We start from the raw sequence: 20155 nt of genomic DNA on the forward strand, positions 1-20155 counted from the left end.
TGGCTCCGAGCGCCGCGGCTGCTGCGGACACCGAGCCCCGGCTGCCACGCACCCAGGCTGCGCGGGGCTGGCGGGAGGGCGCCGCGCAAGGACGCAGGGGTCTGCGGCCATCTACCAGACGCCCTTTGCCCCGGGGCACACTATGACCTGACGCGCGGGGGCCCTCCTGCCCGGGGCGGCTGGGGAGAGAAGGGCTCGCCGCCCAGCTCCGACCAGGCCAGCCTCTGGGTCTTTAGGGACCTCCTCTCCCGGCGGCCTCCCGCCGGTCCTGCGCCTCCCTCCCCGCGGCCCGGCGCCATGGAGCTCTCCGATGTGCGCTGCCTGAGCGGCAGCGAGGAACTCTACACCATCCACCCGACGCCCCCGGCCGGCGACAGCGGGAGCGGCTCCCGGCCGCAGCGGCTGCTGTGGCAGACGGCGGTGCGGCACATCACCGAGCAGCGCTTCATCCATGGGCACCGCGGCGGCGGCGGCGGTGGCGGGAACGGAAGCTCCAGCAAAGCCTCGGACCCCGGAGGCGGCGGACCCAACCACCACCACGCGTCGCAGCTGTCCGGCGACTCGGCGCTGCCCCTCTACGCGCTGGGCCCTGGGGAGCGAGCGCACGGCACCGGCGGCCCCAAAGTCTTCCCGGAACGCAGCGGGAGCGGCAGCGCCAGCGGCAGCGGCGGCGGGGGAGACCTGGGCTTCCTGCACCTCGACTGCGCCCCGAGCAACTCGGATTTCTTCCTCAATGGGGGCTACAGCTACCGAGGGGTCATTTTCCCCACCCTGCGCAACTCCTTCAAGTCCCGGGATCTGGAGCGCCTCTACCAGCGCTATTTCCTGGGCCAGAGGCGCAAATCGGAGGTGGTGATGAACGTGCTGGACGTGCTGACCAAACTCACCCTCCTGGTTCTCCACTTGAGCCTGGCCTCGGCCCCCATGGACCCGCTCAAGGGCATCCTGCTGGGCTTCTTCACCGGCATAGAGGTGGTGATCTGCGCCCTGGTGGTGGTCAGAAAGGACACCACCTCGCACACATACCTGCAGTACAGCGGTGTGGTCACTTGGGTGGCCATGACCACCCAGATCTTAGCAGCAGGGCTCGGCTATGGGCTCCTGGGAGACGGCATCGGCTACGTGCTCTTCACCCTTTTTGCCACCTACAGCATGCTGCCGCTGCCGCTCACCTGGGCCATCCTGGCCGGCCTAGGCACCTCTTTGATGCAGGTGGTCCTCCAAGCGGTCATCCCCAGGCTGGCGGTCATTTCCATCAATCAGGTAACTCCTGCCTGCCTTGCTCTTCCCCTGACTCCCCTGGGGGCTCTTTAGAAATCGCTTCTCCCTTCGAGTCTCCTCCCCCAGCCTGGCACAGTGCCTTGCACCTAGGAGGTCCTGGGTCCCCCTGGGATGGTATTTCTTTCTTCTTAGAGGGAACTGGAACTAAATGACCTCTAAAGTTTCTACCAACTCCGCCATTCCACTCTGATTCTGTGAGTAATTCCTCTCTTCTTAGCTTCTTAGCTGATGTACAGTCTTCTTTCTGCTCTTCACACATCCCCCAGGGGCTGCAGTGAGGCTCTGGAGCAGGAGACGGAAGGGGAGGAGAAGCACCCCAATTTAGAAGGTGCCCCATTCCTTGGCAGCTTTACTCATAAGCATTACAGCAGGGGGTTGTAAGGGACTGTGGGATTCAGTGTTGGGTTTCTCTGAATCTCTGTGCTGCAAAGGAATCAACATTAGTTAACCCTGTACTAATTTTTGGTGCTGGGTACCCTACCTAAGTTTTCTCACGCAATCCTTCAGTCAAGCCTGTGATACATGTTTTACGTGGGAATTCTTTTTTGTCTTTTGAGTCTACAAGGTTATCTTCTCTTATCACAGGATCCAACCCCAATGCTTTGAATACATTAAATTCAGAACTTGAGGTTGGCGGGGAGGGGGGGGCATGCCATCAGTAAAGAAGGCAAGTTTTGCTTCATTGGAAAGGGGCATTTTGATGTAGATGGTTTGAAATATTTAGGTGGAACCTGACTCTATGTCCCTTTCTCCCACTTTCTTCCTATCTTTCCCCATTAAATATGGATGTGGTTTTGTGAACAGAGTTCTCTTCATCCATGAAGGAGGAGGTAGACGATGACTATTGTTTAAATTCATTGAAATCAATAGATAATTAATGTCCTGGCACTTCCTTGGCCAAATCTCTGGTAGGTAACAAGAGTAAATGGAAGGAGGGTCATCTCCATAATAATGAAGGAAGTGTATCAGCGGAAGTGTTTTCAAATAAAAAGCTGATGAGAGGTGCTTGAAGAGGGGCATGCTTTGTATGTTCCTGCTTTAGCTTCAGCCTCTGGGGTACTTTTGCTCTATTGGAAGTTCAGAGGCTCCTCTTGAGGTCTGAGCATTGAATAATGCTTCTTAGAATAAACAGGTACAATACCTATGAAAACTGCTCATGATTTTTAGAGTGCTGGCACTGTCAGAGCGCTTTCCCCATCACTGACCTTCTGGGCTTCTAGCTGATTTGGGATTCTCTCTTTCCTCTGCTGGCTCTGTATCCATTTGCTCAGGTTACTTATCTGGTTGACTGCTTTTACGATGCTTTTTGAAGTCTCCCTGGGCAGAGCAAAGAGCATATAAAGTACTTGGCTGTGATCATCAGGCGTGAAATGAGGACCTGAGAGCCTCTGTGAGTAAGGTCTGACCAGCTAAATTTTTTCTTATTAAAGATAAGTGAATGTTTTCTCAAAATCACCATGAACCTGTAATATCCACATATGATAAGAGTCTCAGTTTGGAGATTATAGGAAAGTATATGTTAACTGTGTTTCTGAATCTCGTTGACCTGGTGATTTGAGCCCCAGTGTCCTCTGATTCTCTCCCTTTCTCCCAAGTTCTCTCCTGCTTTGCATTTCCTTTACTACCTGCCTAGACATCAGCTGACCTCTCCTGACCCCTCCTGCTCCTTTCCCCTTCTTCCCCTTCTCAGTTTTTCTGTCTCATTCTCCTCTTTCCTTCCCCTTCTCTCTTTTTTCCACTATGAGTCGTTTTCATAATATAACTATCTGGCCATTTGCGGAAAATTCCATTTATCATAATCCACCGCTTCTCATGCGGTAGCCTTTCTTGGTATGCATTACTGAAAGACTTCATCAAGTCAGTTTGGAATAGTATTTAGAATAACACATCCTAAGTTGAAATGATGAATATTTTCAAAGCCCTAAGTATAGAGATACTTTTTTTTTGCCAAACGAATCCAGAAAGTAAAGTTTGGATCCATATTTGTTTTATACTCCACTCAAATACTACCAGATGGGAGAAGATTAAAAATAACCCCCAAATGTCTTCCTACTCCCACCCCATCATAAACAATCCTTCGGTGTGAAAACTAGGGTCCTGGTACCTGCATACCAAGCTCATCCAACTTCCTGTTTGGGTAGGAACTGTAGATGAACCATCCTCTCTTAACTTGTCACCTTTTACCAGACTGAAGGCACAAGTAGAGAGCGCTTTCCTCTGACTTTAGGTGCTGAAAAGAACCTTGGTGGCTACAAAACATTTTCCTTTGGCGCCCTCTAGAGGTTCAAGTGTCTTTCCTGGATCTTGCAGGTGGATGAAGTTAAGCATTAATAGCTTAAACACACACACACACAAAAAGCCTGTGGTTTTTGTATTGGTGATGTTTGGTATACCATTTGGTGATATACAGGGCACACTTAATACCTTCTAACGACCTTTTATAGAAACTGGAATAAAATCCTAACTCCTTACCATGGGCTACTGGATCCATTATTATCTGATGCTGCTTTTCTTGCTAATTAGATTTCTCTTCTCTCCTCTTTCCTTTTCCTTCTCTCTTCTTTTCTTTTCCCTTCTACTCCTCAGCCTCCAAATCACTGTTTTCCTATCTTTCAAATATCCCGAACTCTTTCCCACTTCTTAGGCTTTATGCCTGCTGCCTAGAACGATTTTTGCCAGGTCTTCACATGACTGACACATCTTCATGACTCCAGACTCAGTTCAGATGCCACTCCCTGGTGCGTGACGAGCCTTGTTTTCTCCAGAGCACGTGCATCATCTGAAATGATCTGATTTGTTTGTATTTCCTGTGTTTCTTCTTCCAACCCCGTACCCTCACAAGAATGTAAACACCATGTAAGAGGCAAGACGTTGTCTATCGTATTTATTATTTTATCCTCATCACCTAGAAAAATGCCAGGCACCTGGTAGGCCCTTCAATCACTGAATGAGCAAGACTACTCATTTCGTAAGCAATATTGTGAAATAGCCAAGTTCCCTGACATTTGTGTTGGTGAAAGCTTTCTATACACACACATACAGCTATGTATGCAAGACAGTCTTTTACACATAAACACCTTTGGGGAAATCAAAGCATGGTAGCAACTCTTTACATTTGTACAATATTTTGCATATAACCAAGAGCCTTTGCATACATGATCTCATCTAGTAATGCCAAACAGATGGTAACATCCATCACTTTTATTTCAGAGAAGAAATGACAGATTCTTAGAAACTTTAGAGGGACATCCGGAAGATGATAAGAATAACAAGTGGTGAGGCCTGGATTCACATCCTGCTACTGCTGCTGCTAAGTCGCGTCAGTCATGTCCGACTCTGTGCAACCCCACAGACAGCAGCCCACCAGGCTCCCCCGTCCCTGGGATTCTCCAGGCAAGAACACTGGAGTGGGTTGCCATTTCCTTCTCCAATGCATGAAAGTGAAAAGTGAAAGTGAAGTCGCTCAGTTGTGCCCAACTCCTAGTGACCCCATGGACTGCAGCCTACCAGGCCCCTCCATCCATGGGATTTTCCAGGCAAGAGTACTGGAGTGGGTTGCCATTGCCTTCTCCGGGGTTCACATCCTAGCTCAATGCCAATCATATTTCAGAAACTTTTCAGAGAGCATCCTTATAAAAACATAAGCATTTGAAGTGGCTTCAGAGCGAGAATTTCACCCGTGTTTCACCACTCAAGGGAGTAATATCCCATATAGCCCAAGAATTAACATATAACAAAACAGCCAAAGGGCAACCAGGAGGGGAAAATGATTGAGTTGTGGGGAACAGACTCTTTGTAGCTAGCTCATCTCATCATCTAGCTCAGCGGATATAAATTTGTCAACTGAAGGGCATAAACACTGGCATATCTTCTTTCCCTACATTAGTCTCGATTCCCATTAAGCGGATGGCTCATGTTGAACTTAGCATTTTCAAGAAGTAGGAAGCTGAGGATACAGTGAACACACCTCTCAGCTATTTCCCTTCACCGAAAAGGCCATTTTCAAAAGGAACAAATGAGCTGGTGATTGCCTTCTCTAATCCAGGCTTAAGAGTCGGCTTCTCTTTTCCTCTAGAAGAATGTGGTATCTGTGGCTTAACAGGGTAACAACCAAGCTGCAAATCTCTGCAGATACCCTATATGGAGAGAGAGAGTCCTGTGTTCATTCAGCTCTCATGTGCTTTCCACTGTGGATCCAAGATGGAACCTATCAGGTTGACCACAAAGTTTATTCGGGTTTTTGTAATACTGTACAGAAAAACCCGAACAAACTTTTTGGCCAGCCCAATAAAAAGGGCCAGCCAGGAGGCTCCTTACTATCAGCAAGGAAATGGTTTCTGTTTTCTCCACTTGGTGAACCATTAGAGGAAAGTCGTGAACTTCCCACCCAAGGAGGTTCTGTTCAAATACACAGATACGATCCCTGCATACTTTTATGTCTAAAGCGGCATTGGAAATATTGAGGAACCCTTAGAAGGTACAAAGCCCAGTTCAAAGGGTTCCTTTATTTCGAAATCTCCCCCTGAGATAGTTCAGCTACTGTTAGTACTAGGACTGCAGTTATTCCTTCCTTGGGGAGTCTCATCCATTTTAAGTAAAATCAGTTTCATTGCGGGCTTCCCTGGTGGCTCAGGGACTTCCCATGTGGCTCAGTTGATAAAGAATCTGCCTGCAATGTGGGAGACCTGGGTTCGAGCCCTGGGTTGGGAAGATCCCCTGGAGAAGGGAAAGGCTACCCACTCCAGTATTCTGGCCTGGAGAATTCCATCAACTGTATAGTCCATGGGATTGCAAAGGGTCAGACACAACTGAGTGACTGGTGGCTCAGTTTAAAGTATCCACCTGTCAACACAGGAGACATGGGTTCGATCCCTGATCTGAGAAGATCCCCTGGAGAAGGAAATGGCAACCCACTTCAGTGTTCTTGCCTGAGGGACCCCATGGACAGAGTAGCCTGGTGGGTTCCAGTCCACAGGGTTGCAAAGAGTCAGACACAACTCAGAGGCTGAAGAAACAAACAGCTTCATTATGTGATTCAAGCCGAAGACAGTAGGACTTTTGTCCAGATTTCCTCTACAACACAGAATTCTTCTACATGTTAAACAAATTGTTTATCCTGCCAGTTCAATTTACCCATCTAAAAATTCATTACAGAATGGCATTATATGTGTAAATAACTTATGAATGATAAGGTCATATTTGTTAAGTTCTTCCACCCAGTAGATACAGCCTAAGCTCTGTTGCTGTAATTAGCATTTTACTCTATTCTAATTGCCAGTGACAATAATATGGGCTACCTAACATTTGAAATTTTCTCATTCTCATTCTTCAGTTCATTAGTGATAAGACGATGAAAATCATTTAGTTATTGGAACACTGAGAGACAGCAGTATTTAGCCAGAAAGATTGCTGCTTTATGTCTCCCTCTGGGAGATTCTAAAATGCTGCAGCTAGGGGCTAATTAGCCCTTTGAACCTCTTGGTGAGGCAGATAAGCAGAAGTGTCAGAGAGGAGGTGATTGCTCCAAGATAACTCTAGAGCAAATGCAGCCAAGTATGCAAATCCAGGTAAGTTAGTGCTCAAGGTCATGCTGTCAGAGTTGAATTTGGAAAGCAGCCTTTTCTTCCCAATCTTACATACATCCGATGAAACAGTGCCAGAAGAATGCTAATTAAGGCACGATCATTACACTTGACTAAGAACAAGGGACTTAGAGCTTATCATTTGGCCTTTAAAAAATCCTTTTGGGGAGCATCTGTCGTTTATATTAGGTGAGATAGTGGTGTCTGGTATGAGCAGGTGGGGGTCAGGACAGAAGTAGCCTTTGCACGTTTCTGATCATTTAAATGAAGGGTTGACTTGACAGTAAGGACAAAGTGAGCGTAATGGAATTACCATCTTTCTCCCCATTTATAAAATTTAAATATAAGCATATATTATATGTTCTTTGTCTAAGTCTGCTAATCCAAGTCAGATAAAGGGAATCTTATGACTACTTAATGCATGGCAAATGACATGTCATTTAAATTATCTCAATTTGGTATTTGATATCAAGACAGATACTTCAGAAAACACAAATATCCATTAAACGAGTATAACTGGAGTCCTATTTCAAGCACCTTACTAGTTATGATGTGCATTTTTTAAAAGCCCAAATACCTCCATTTCTGTGCATTTTCGGTTGGCAAATTCATGTAGGCTTTAAAAAAAAAATAATTGCAGCGTTCCAACCTGTCTGAGAAAATGACTTTCAAAAGCAGATTTGAGTGTCAGCATTCCCAAGAGGGTCCTCTGAACACCAGGAAATGGAAATATTATCCTCTCATACTTCCAAAAAATACCCAGAGACTGTCCTTTTTGACTCTATCTATTCCTTCCTTCCTTTCCTCTTTTTTTTTTTTTAATGCAGAGTAGGCTTTGCAAAGGATATTTTTAATGACATCTGAAATGACCAACTAAGCCCCTTCAGCCTCCTATCTGTAGACGCATTTGCCCTGGAGTTGCCAATAAGCTTGACATCTGTGTATTTAGACTGAATTGTAAAATGATGTGTGGTGTGGTCTTTGCAAGATTGAATTATGAGTTTGTTTTTCTGCCTAGCCAGTAATGTCACCTGACTGGTTTCAGTCTGTCGGAGCATAATTAGATGGGAACTGGGAAGACTGGGAGGACTTTATTTCTAGAGCAGCTGCTGCAGTATCATGCTAAGTAGGACAAGTGCATTAGTCATATTTACACCTTGATGATTGATGGCATTTTAAGAGCGCATCAAAAATAAGTGAAACCAAGCATTAAAAGGAAAGATTTTTTTTTTAAAAAGTTGATTCCAACTTCAGTTCTGCCGGCAACATGTAATCAAAGGACACTACTACAATCATGCTGATGTGACATTTCACTGGTGTCTAAATATTTCTTAGGATGATAACTTATTCATTTCCCAAGTGTGTCTATTTGAGTTGATCCTACATGTGTTTGTTTCAGAACATGGGAGACACTTACAATACTCATCCCATACCCTTCCTCTCACCAACGAATGAGCTCAATACTGATGCTGTGATCAACCAGGAAGTCTAGAATATACAGTTGATGTCGTATCAGTTCACTAGACATATGGCGTGTTCTTTACTTTCTCTATAACACAAGGTACCAAGAACAAAAAATAGGCAAATTTCTGGGATGTATAGGTCTGACCCTCAGTTAGCAAGAAAATGGATTCCATAAATAATTTCTCCTCAAGCATTTTCTTGGGGCTGAAGTAGAAGACTGCTACTCTGCCCAATCACCCATCACAGAGCAGTGAGAGCCAGTATCATCTTCCCTGTGCTTCCCCAGGGAACATAATTGGATTTACACACTCAAATTAGATCATGTGAGTTTTGTTTATGAAGGACTATTTTAAGAAGTCAGGTCACTTAAGCAGCACTTTGGAAGCCAGCTTTTCTCACTGCAAGATTTTTCACAGTTAGCTCTCTGCAGGGTACAAAAGAATGCTGGGTAGATGAATTAACCGTTGAGGCCCCAGACATTCCCAGGGAGGCCAGGCCACCTTCCAGGAGGAATAAAAGCCATTCTACCTGTGAATACAAATGCATGCCCGCCCTCTCAATCAGTGAACTGGGATTATAACTCTGTGTTGTCAGATAAACCTACAATTCCGTGTTTCCTTGATATCTTTGCTTTGGACTCTGATTAGGCATGTCTGTGATTTTGTATCTGAATTTTATTTTTAGCTACATCATGTGGTTTAATATGTATAATGCCTTGCATATTCATTAGTCAAGTGAGGTTTTCTATCTCTTCCACCCAACTTCCTGACTTACATGCCTCCAGGTTCAGGTGTTAGGAATTGCAAAATATCTTTGAAACACAAAATTCTCCTAAATCAGAACATGGTAAAAACACGTGGTGAAGACAAGAGCTAAGTGTGAAATTAAATCATATTAATCTTTGGGTTTTTTTTTAACAAGTAAATTTTTAATACTGCCATCTCTATGTAAAAAGCATACCAGCATAAAATTTTCACGTGAAACAAGAATTATTTTGTTGAACTATCTTATAAACTATGTCTTTATCCTGTGTCAGCTGGTTTTCCAGTTGACTGGAGTAAACCATTTCAGAATCTTTTCTCCTTTTTTATGTGTGATTATGTGTTGAATATACATGATTGCTTATAAAAACAAGATGACTAAGGATTAGGACATGTATAGTCAAAATATAATGTATTCCTTTCACTCAGAACATGGAAAAAATTGCAGCAAAATAGAACAGAACTAGAAAAACAAACAAACAAAAAGAAACACTCCTGCAAGGCCTAAAGATAGAAGACACATGGTCAGTGTTTTCAAATATCCAGGGTACTTCATGACAGAGACTGTTTATTTTAGGGGTATTCTTTAAGACAGAATAATGACCAATGGGTGGTCTTTATACCATGAGAGATTTTGGTTCACTTAAATCTCATAAGGCTTTGTAACAACTAGACCTGCCCAGGGGCATGTTTTTTTAAGTAATGAGCTCCCTGTCAGGGGATTCATCAAGAGAAAGCTATACAGAAATCTATCCAGATGCTCTAACAGAAAATTCCACAGGGAAGATCTTTTCCTCAAGGTCATTTGAAAACAATTGGTTGCATCTCTAAGTCATCACAGCCACTTTGCAGGCAAGAGAAAAGGAGAGGACAAAGGGCAAAGGGTAAGAGGTCAAGATGGTCATGTTGTAGCCTTGCGTTCCAGGAAACACTCAGGACAATGCAGACAGTGGAGTGCAGTTTATTACACCTGCGAGCCCGAGGCAGAGTCTCCTCTCAGCCAAGGACCCCAACCAGCTTTTGTGAAAACCTTAAGTGTGTTGCTCAAGCCCACATCCCCAGATTCCTTAAATCTAGCCTGGAAAGTGTTAAAGGGAGATACAATCAGGTTACAGCCATGATTTATAATCAGAAGGGTCAGCTGGTTATACATTGTAGCCTACACCAATGGGTGCCATAAAGATTACCAAGGTGATTGACTACATAAGGGATTATTATATTCTTTTTGGTGACAGGAAATCTTGGTATGGAATCTGGTGTTTATCAGTCCAGGAGGCCAGTTCGGCCGTGTGTATGTTATCCCCATGGCTACCAGGCATATAGTCCAAAGCTCACTGAATGTGAGAGATGGAGTTTCCTTCTTTTTCAAGATGGAGTCAGCTCGGCCTGTTCCTTTCCTCCCTTAACCAAAGCACATTTGCCCATGAGTCTGTAGCCCTTTCAGGAAGGGACCCCTGCATGGTCCTCTGGGACCCATACCCAATGCCATCTGCCTTTATTTTGGGGACCAGAATTCTGAATTCTGATACATGGCCCCTCCTCCATCATCATGAAAAGATGGCAAAAATAGATTCAAGTTTACTGCTTCTCAAAAAATCAAGAGTGAATTAGGAAGAAGAGGAGAATAAGGATTGAGTAGGAAAACTGTTCATTAAATACTTGTTGACTGACTGTTGGGTTCTGGATTCTGAGACACAGCTGTGTGCTACACTGTCAAGGTTGTCACCTTAAGGAGGGTGATACCTGAATGGATCTGGGAGGACGGGGGAAGTTTGTGAATCTGGTACAGAAGTAGGGAGGTTTGTAACTGACTCTGAGAACCTGTCTGAACACACAGCGCTGCGTAAGTGTTTTATGCAGGTCTTGGGCTCTTTTTACTACAGTCTGTAAAGCATGAAAAAAATCAAAGCTACAGTGGATTTCTTTTAGGAGTTGTGTGAAAGGAAAGGTCAGACTTTAGAAGAAATTGTAAAAGGGTGTGGATCTTCCTGACGAAGAGGGTAAAGAGACCCTGGGAAGGGCTAGGAGGTCAGTTATAAAGCATCACCTTATCACAGACTGAACACATCCCAAGCCTGGTGACCAGCAGACGCACGAGAGCATCTGCCTCGTGTTGAGAAGGTCAGGCTTGGCAGCAGCTCCAGGTTCTCCTAGCTGTTCTGTGTTCTCAGTCACGTTTGACTCTTTGTGACCCCGTGGACTGCAGCCCGCCAGGCTCCTCTGTCCATGGGATTTTTCAATCAAGAATGCTGGAGTGAGTTGACATTTCCTCCTCTAGGGGTTCTTCCCGACCCAGGGATCAAACCCGTGTCTCTTGTGTCTCCAGCATTGGCAGGCGTGTTCTTCACCACTAGGGCCAGCTGGGAAGCACACGTACACAATAACTCCAGCTAGAAATTGAGCATATGCCTTGGAGCTCCAGGCAGCCCATTTCACACAAGGGTGGGCAGACGAGGAGCTTAAGCAAGGTTCAGTTCCCTCTCCTTGGTACATTGCCACACTCTGCATTGTCAACTATCAGAGCAACTTACAACATTTCATGTGCCTACCAGGCTGTGAGCCCCTTGAGGTCAAGGATTGTGTCTGCTCATCTTTGTGTCCCTAGCTCCTAGCATCGTATCTGGCACATTAACAGTACTAAACAATGCAGTTATAAGTAAAGTGAATGAATGAATATTATATGATCAACTCCTTCCCCTGTCCGCTCCCTGGCTACCCCTCAACACATACAATCAGTGAGAAACCAGTGAGAGGGGGAAAAAAAAACCCATTTCTCTGGTCAATACAGGCAAAAGAACACCAAATGTTATCCCAAGAAGTCCTTTGGGCAGAAAGTTTCAAGCTGAGTGCTTGCTAGACCTGTGTTAAGGAAGTTATATTAGATAACATGAAGAAAAATTTAACTCATTATCCAGATCACTTCAGTCAAAATAGGAAAAGGAGATTAAAAATGATGGACCTAAATTATCCATACCTGTTTGTCCATTCCTGAGAATTTTAAACAGATCCAGTGCATCCATACAAAATAGAGTCCAGTGTTAATGAGAGTCTCACCCATCACTTGGCTTCCTTCTTGGTTCTTTGGCACTTTGGCTCTGAATCCCAACACCGACACCTCGCTCAGGCTCCCTTTGCTTTGTGGCCCATCATCTTTTGTCTTTGTGCATGCATGCATTGTGTGTGTGCTCAGCCATGTCTGACTGGGACCCCATGGACTGCAGCCCTCCAGGCTCCTCAGTCAATGGAATTTTCCAGGCAAGAATACTGGAGCAGGATGCCATTTCCTTCTCTAGGGGGTCTTCTTGACCCAGGGATCAAATCCACATCGTCTGTGTCTCCTGCATTGGAAGCAGATCCTTTACCACTTTGCCACCTGGGAAGAAGCCCCTTGCTTTGTGGTGTCGTTGTTCAGTTGCTCAGTCGTGTCCGACTCTCTGCAACCCCATGGACTGCAGCACTCCAGGCTTCCCTGTTCTTCACTATCTTCCAGAGGTTGCTCACACTCACGTCCCTCGAGTTGGTGATGCCATCCAACCATCTCACCCTCTGTCGTCCCCTCCTCCTCCTGCCTTCAATCTTTCCCAGCATCAGGGTCTTTCCTAATGAGTTGGCTCTTCACATCAGGTGCTTTGTGGTATACTGCTTCGTGGTATTCTACCCCAAATCAATTCTTTGGCCAGACCCCTCAGTGGTCCCCACTTTTGGTCACCTATGGATGTTCAGTCTGTAGTTTCATCCGGGTGTAGCTGTGGGCAAGCAGTGTCCCTACTTTCCTACCTGCTTCCTGGCGCCCCTCACCAGCCAGGCTGGTCTGCCTCACTCCTAAGAGAGGGCCATTGAACAGAACCAGTTGACCTTGCCGAGTGTAATAACTGAATAATACTTAGTCCCCCACCTTTACAGTGTAAAACCTATCATATAAAGACCAATTTGTACCCCAACTGGACCAATTTTATCTGAAGACTACCTAAAGCCAACTTATGGACTTCCCTGGTGGTCCGGCAATTAAGAATCCACCAGCCAGTGGAGGGGGACATGGGTTCGAACCTGGTCCGGGAAGTTTTCACATGCTGTGGGGCAACTAAGCCCATGAACCAGGCTGAGCTTGCATGCTGCCACTCCTGGAGCCTGCACGCTCTAGGACCGGAGAGCCTCAACTACTGAGCAAAGTAAAGCCTGTGCCCTAAAGAAAGCCGGTGCTCCACAACTCGAGAAGCCACTGCAATCAGAAGCCTGCTCCCCACAATGAGAGAAGAGCCCCTGGTCACAGCAACTAGAGAAAGACATGCAGCAGTGAAGACCCAGCGCAGCCAAAAATAAATTAATTATTTAGTAAGACAATAGTGATCACTGACTCGATGGACGTGAGTCTGAGTGAACTCCGGGAGTTGGTGATGGATGGGGAGGCCTGGCGTGCTGCGATTCATGGGGTCGCAAAGAGTCGGACACGACTGAGCGACTGAACTGAACTAAACTGAAGACAATAGTAAAGGCAATATAGAGCCTGATTTTAGATATTGGAACCCAATGCAAATAACTACAAAACAGTCTTCATGAAAAGGTCCAAAAAGGCTAAGAGTCAGTCTCCTATTTTCAGTTCTGTGAGGCACCATCCCCATCAATTCCCTTTTCTGCTGTCAATTAGTTCAAGAAACAAAATCAAAATCAGTAAGAACCAACTTATTTTCTTCTAATTCAACATCAAACTTCTCCCATTACTTACTTGAGTCTTCGTAGCCTACTGGTGATGGACAGCTCATTTGAGGGTGGGTTCATGGGACCAGACAGTCAGCACCCGGTGAATAGAGGGCTTTCTTCTCTGTTTATGAGAGAGACACAACCTTTGTCTCTTATCAAGTGAACAATGACATCACGTGCTGTTGGGGTCCTGCCCGAGACATTTCAGCCAGAGAGGATCTGTGAACTGTGCCAATGGACAGTGAGAGATATTTCTGAAGCTATGTATATACATTTCCTTAAAAACATAGGAACCACAAATTGTTGTCCTATTTTTACCCTGAATTTTCTCAGTGACATTGGCCAGGTGACTTTGTTTTCTTGATGCCTAAAAGGGTTTTGTGAGTAGTGTAAAAATGCCAGAATTCTGAAGTTTTCTCAACAGAGTTAGGGGCTTCCCTGGTACCTCAGATGGTAAAGAATCTGCTTGCAATGCCAGAGACCCAGATTCGACCCCTGGGTCAGGAAGATCCCCTGGAGAAAGGAATGGCTACCCACTGTAGTATTCTTGCCCGGAGAATTCCATGGACGGGAGAATTCCACAGAGAAGCTTGGTGGGTTACAGTTCATGGAGTCGCAAAGAGTTGGACACAGCTACACGGCTAACACACACACAGAATGAATTAGATATTCCTTCATCTCTGACCTCATTACCTTTTACCAGCCCATCTGCCTGAAATTCAGCAAAGACCCCACCTTCCCTGCAATGGGCTTTCTGACACTCGACCAGGTGGATGGATGTAGGTCCCTGTCCTCTTGGGTCTCCTCATGCCCTTTACATCCCTCCATTTTAAAGGCAATATACAACCAAATAAATAAATTTCTAAACTGTACACCCTAGGAACTCAGCTAGTCTCACCCTACTTCTGGTCCTGGTTTCTATTTAAAGGAAAACACTTGACTCGAACTGAGATGAGAAAAGTATTCTTAATTAAGACCTGAAGAAGGAATTGGGGTTGGTAGATGAGATTGAAGCTATTGTTTCCTTATTTGTTTCTACTGCTAAACCATACACTCTTTGAGGACAGATACGGACCTTTTACATATCTCTGGAATGGACGTTGGCACATCATGGGAAAAGCTCGTAGCAGAGGCTTATTGAGTCAATGCCTGAGGAATCATCTTAGCATCAGTGCCGCTGCTTCCTTTTTATAGCTGAGGATTCTAAGCTCAGCGTATTACATCATATCCCTTTGGTCAGACAGCTAGTAAAGGATTTTAACCACATCTGTCTCATTTCAAAGCTGCCCCTCGATTTGATGGTCTTTTAAGACCATTTTCTCTCAATTAACTCTGCTAGTTTCAGAGGCAATTCGTTAAAAGTCATAAAGGGGAAGAAAAATGAAATTTGTATTCCAAATGGTAGCAATGCACATAATGATATTATTGCTTTATGGAGCCAGGGGAATAGCACATTGCATTGAAAATAGCAGCTAACAGTCAGCAAAATATGGACCTTGGATTTTATATCCAAGACCGTGCAACTTTGTACAGACCACTCCACCTGTCTTGGCCTTGAAATGAATTCCTCACAGCTCTAAAAGTCTATCACTATGAAATGGTTTCTGAGATGGCTCATGCTCTACAATTTCAAACTGTGGTGCTGGAGGAGACTCATGAGAGTCCCTTGGACTGCAAGGAGATCGAACCAGTCAATCCTAAAGGAAGTCAATCCTGAATATTCATTGGAAGGACAGACGCTGAAACTAAAGCTCCAGTAGTTCGGACACCTGATGTGAAGAGCTGACTCACCGGAAAAGACCCTGATGCTGGGAAAGATTGAGGGCAGGAGGAGATGGCTACAACGGGGTTTGAAGAAAGACAGGGAAGCCTGACGTGCTGCAGTCCATGGGGTCGCAAAGAATTAGACACGATTGAGCAACTGAACCACAACAACAAGTTATAATGAGTGTGGAGGTAAGGATTTGTGTGTTTTCTTGGTTTATTTGGCTTCCAAGATCAGATTATGACAGTCATTACAGAAAATAGAGCTGGCTGAGGTCTGTGATCTCTGAGAAGGAAGAGAAATAAAAGTAAGATTATAGCAAATGCTAAGAGAATTACTTATTAGGTAGTATTCAATATTTAGTTTCTCCTAGTAGTTTAATTACATTGACTCCATGACTTGTAAAACTGTATGTGATTTTAGTCATTCAATTTGTTTCAAAGGGGATAGTAACTGAGATATTTAATTGACAGACAAATGTTTACTTTGAATATTTAATTAGTGATTCGTGGCACTTGTCACAATTGCCTACCTAGCTTTTCTAAAATGTGCGTGTCAGCCGTTATCAGATAACTAAGATCCCACACACCACGGGGTGCTGCCAAAAAGTAAAAAAAAAAAAAAAAAAAAAAAGCTTCAAAAAGGCCATTTTATGTCAATGTTACCTAGAAGTGATTGAGCTGGGCATTTATGCAGCCTGAATATCCTACAGCTTGGAGTTTGGCTTCTGTGGTTTCTTCATCATCTGCAGACTCCAGGACACCAACAGCAGGGCCCTGAGGAACTCACTTTATCCTGTCATACGTTAGTCCCGTGATCTGTAACAAGGTGAGGATGTAGGATACCTGCTGTCAGAACCTCGTAGTTTATAGATACGAAAGGAGCTGATGAGTAAGAACAAGTGTTGAGCTGATCAACAGGCGGCACCAAGCTTGGACTGCATGGTGATTGTAGTATTTCTGTGACACACGTGGACCTGAAACGCTTGGTTACACACTGTCAGGCTGTCTTGCTTTGAGATGGGGCTGGAACTGGTCAAACACAGGCAGAAGCCCATAGGCTGAGAACCTGATCCCTTGTACAGTGTGTGGAATCTTTTTTAAAAATGCTACAGGGACTTCCCTGGTGGTTCAGTGGTTAAGATGCCAGCGTTTTCACTGGAGGGGCCAAGGGTTCGATTGCTGGTCAGAGAACTAAGATCCCACACACCACGGGGTGCTGCCAAAAAGTGAAAGAAAAAAAAAAAAGCTTTAAAAAAGAAATAAGCATTCTCAGTTCAGTTCAGTAGCTCAGTCATGTCCGACTCTTTGCAACCCCATTGACTGCAGCATGCCAGCCCTCCCTGTCCACCACCAACTCCCAGAGCCTACTCAAACTCACGTCCATCAAATCAGTGATGCCATCAACCATCTCATCCTCTGTCTTCCCCTTAACCTCCCACCTTCAATCTTTCCCAGCATCAGGGTCTTTTCCAAAGAGTCAGTTCTTCGCATCAGGTGGCCAAAGTTTTATCAGTCCTTCCGATGAATATTCAGAACTGATTTCCTTTAGGATTGACTGGTTTGATCTCCTTGCTGTTGAAGGGACTCTCAAGAGTCTTCTCTAGCACCACCCTCAAAAGCATGAATTCTTCCGCGTTCAGCCTTCCTTATGGTCCAACTCTCACATCCATGTATGACTACTGGGAAAGCCATAGCTCTGATAGCTCAGTTGGTAAAGAATCCTCCTTCAATGCAGGAGAGCCCGGTTCGATTCCTGGGTCGGGAAGATCCCCTGGAGAAGAGAAAGGCTACCCACTCCAGTATTCTGGCCTAGAGAATTCCATGAACTCTATATTCTATGGGGTCACAAAGAGTCGGACACAACTGAGTGACTTTCACTTTTCACTCACTTGACTATATGGACTTTTGTCAGCAAAGTAACGTCTCTGCTTTTTAATACACTGTCTAGATTGTCATAGCTTTTCTTCCAAGGAGCCCCATGAACACACGTCCCCATTACCAACGTCTCAAATGCGATTACTAATCAATGCTGACTGCAAAATATATCCATGGTACACTGACCAATACATAACCATTGACCACTCCTTGATTGAAACTCTTTTGTTGATTATCTGTTCATTTAAGACAAACAGAGACAGTTTCATTTTGTGATTTTTTTTTTTTTTTTTTTTTTGCTTCATACTTTAGGTTTCGGGAACATAAAGAAAGATTCAGATCAGATGTTGTATCATCTGATACATAATTTATAGCACTAGAATAAATACCAGGCAATAATTATGGCTGGAGAAGACTTGTAGGACTATGTCCCAAGGGAAGAAATGGATGCTTTCCTATTTATAACTCTTTGAAATCACACCGGGCTTTGTGAGATTAAAAGGCATCCCTGGAGGTGTTCAGGAGAAGCCAGATGCTCATCATCAGGAATTTGGAGCAAAAGGCAAAGGGTTGAACTAAATGATTTCAAGATCCCTTCTAATTTGAAGCTTATGACTCTGTGACTCTTGATGTTATAAATAATTGGCTACATGTAAAATAGTTGGGTTCTAAAAGGAAATCCAAAAAATACCTTCTCATATCATAAAGGAATGGGGCTATTTACCTCCTGCAGTTCCCCTAAGCTGGCCTTCCGCCCAGATCTTGATCTGAACGGATCCAGGGTTCTCTGGTCCATCCTTGCAGGTGCCCAAACCAGAAAGCCCATCTCCATCACTTCTCCGTCTCTCCGTCCCCACGGCCAGGCTACTGCAAGTTCCTGCCCAGTTTGCCATCCGAATAGGCTCATTTCCTCCCCTCATCTCCATCCTTTCACTTCAGTGCAGTAGATCCTGTTTCTCTCCTGAATCATAGCAGCCGCCCTGCTCCCACTTTCGACCCTTTCCAGTCCTCTGTCCACAGCGTCACAGGGTGGAGTTCTTCTCTTGGGGATTATTGCTTAGAGTCCTTCAGCAAAGGTGAGTAGCTTCCCATTGCTCTTGAGGCAAAGGCAGAATTTCCCCCTGGGATCCACGTTTAAGATCGGGCTTCTGTCTTCCTCCAATAATTCCATTCTTCATCTCCCTCTCACTCAGTTTGAGAAACTGACTTCTGTTCAGTTCCTCCAAAGACCCGTGTCTCTTTCTGCCTCTGAGCTGCCCGAGTTTCTGTTCCTCCTTTTCCCAAGAAGCTCTTTCCTCATTCTCAACCCAAGGAACTTTCTCAGGGAGGCTTCCTCTGCCCTCTCTTAGATCCCAACTTGTGGGTTAGTAATAATAAATCCACCCGCCAATGCAGGAGATGCAAGAGATGCCAAGTTCAATCCCTGGATTGGGAAGATCACCTGGAGAAAGAAATGGCAACCCACTCCAGTCTTCTTGCCTGGAGAATCCCATAGACAGAGGAACCTGGAGGGCTACAGTCCATAGCGTTGGAAAGAGTCGGAGACGACTGAGCACATGTCTTCTTCTTCTTGTACTTTTCTTAGATAACACATAACACTTGTGTGTGTGTGTGTGTGTGTGTGTGTGGTGAGAGTATTTGTTCCATGTCTGTTTTTCCACCAGAGAGAAGGTATGATGAAATAAGGAGTGGGTCAAATTTGCTTGCACGCCTGAATACTCTCAGCACTCCATGTTTGATAAATATTTATATAAGAATGAAAAAATGAATGGGAATACCCAAGGCTTATATTCAGGGTCAGGTGGTAATTCTGGCTTCTCTAGAGGATATATTACAATAGATTTTAATGTCCAAGAAGGTGAGATCATTGTGGGTTGGACCAGAGTTCAGATTAGTGCTTCTACCAAGCTTCTGGCCTCTTTCTTTCTGGCTGAAATCCTGGATAAGGCTAAAAATTGCAGACAAAATATTTTTGGTACCAGTAGATGAATAGGAATCATACCAAGGGAAGATGAATTTGCCTTTAAGTAGTAATTCCAGTGATCCTACCACAAAATCATTATGCCAATGTGATGCTTTTCTTTTAATAGTCCACATTCTGGTAAAAATACTCATGACCTCCATAGTCTTTAAATAGATGGCGTCATTAAAAAGATAACCACCAATTTTATTAAACATAATTACTCTTATCTTACTGCTTATTTCTTGTGGATCTCAGTAAGCTTGAGTTATCAAATAAATTTATAAGATCTGTTGACTTTACGATGAGAAAGTTGACACAAATACTGGATTGGGTGGCTAAATAGCTAACTAGCTAGATAAATAGGTAGATGAAAGGAAAACTTGTGTAATACTAGGGAAAACCTTTGAGTCATACTGACATTCATTTGTCCTCTCAGTTTTGGGACTGAGTCTGGGAAGAGTAATGAACATCATAAAAAAGTAGAAAATAGATTAATATGCTTCATCTATATGTGAATGTGAAAGTTGCTCAGTCATGTTGGACTCTTTGTGACCCCATGGATTATACAATCCATGGAATTCTCCAGGCCAGAATACTGGAGTGGGTAGCTGTTCCCTTCTCCAGGGGATCTTCCAGACCCAGGAATTGAACCAGGGTCTACTGCATTTCAAGCGGGTTCTTTACCAACTGAGCTATCAGGGAAGCGACTTAATCTATATATTTTCTATTAAATTTTTATACCAATTCTGCTTGAATACTGCAAT

The 20155-nt window shown here is 44.5% G+C and overlaps 1 protein-coding gene across 3 annotated transcripts in view; it reads left to right on the forward strand.

Moving 5' to 3' along the window:
- Positions 1–212: 212 nt before the first annotated feature.
- The window catches only part of ADCY8 (adenylate cyclase 8), a 225256-nt gene continuing 205313 nt past the window's right edge, over positions 213–20155 (forward strand). For 2 of the 3 annotated variants that reach the window (XM_010811937.4, XM_025001640.2), the window contains exon 1: positions 213–1263. In XM_010811937.4, the coding sequence (XP_010810239.2) occupies positions 298–1263 (966 nt within the window). In that variant the 5' untranslated portion in view covers positions 213–297. The remainder of the gene's footprint in view (positions 1264–20155) is intronic. The other variant, NM_001192841.1, reaches the window with a different exon arrangement.

This window comes from Bos taurus, chromosome 14 (assembly GCF_002263795.3).
Source record: "Bos taurus isolate L1 Dominette 01449 registration number 42190680 breed Hereford chromosome 14, ARS-UCD2.0, whole genome shotgun sequence".
Lineage (NCBI taxonomy): Eukaryota > Metazoa > Chordata > Mammalia > Artiodactyla > Bovidae > Bos > Bos taurus.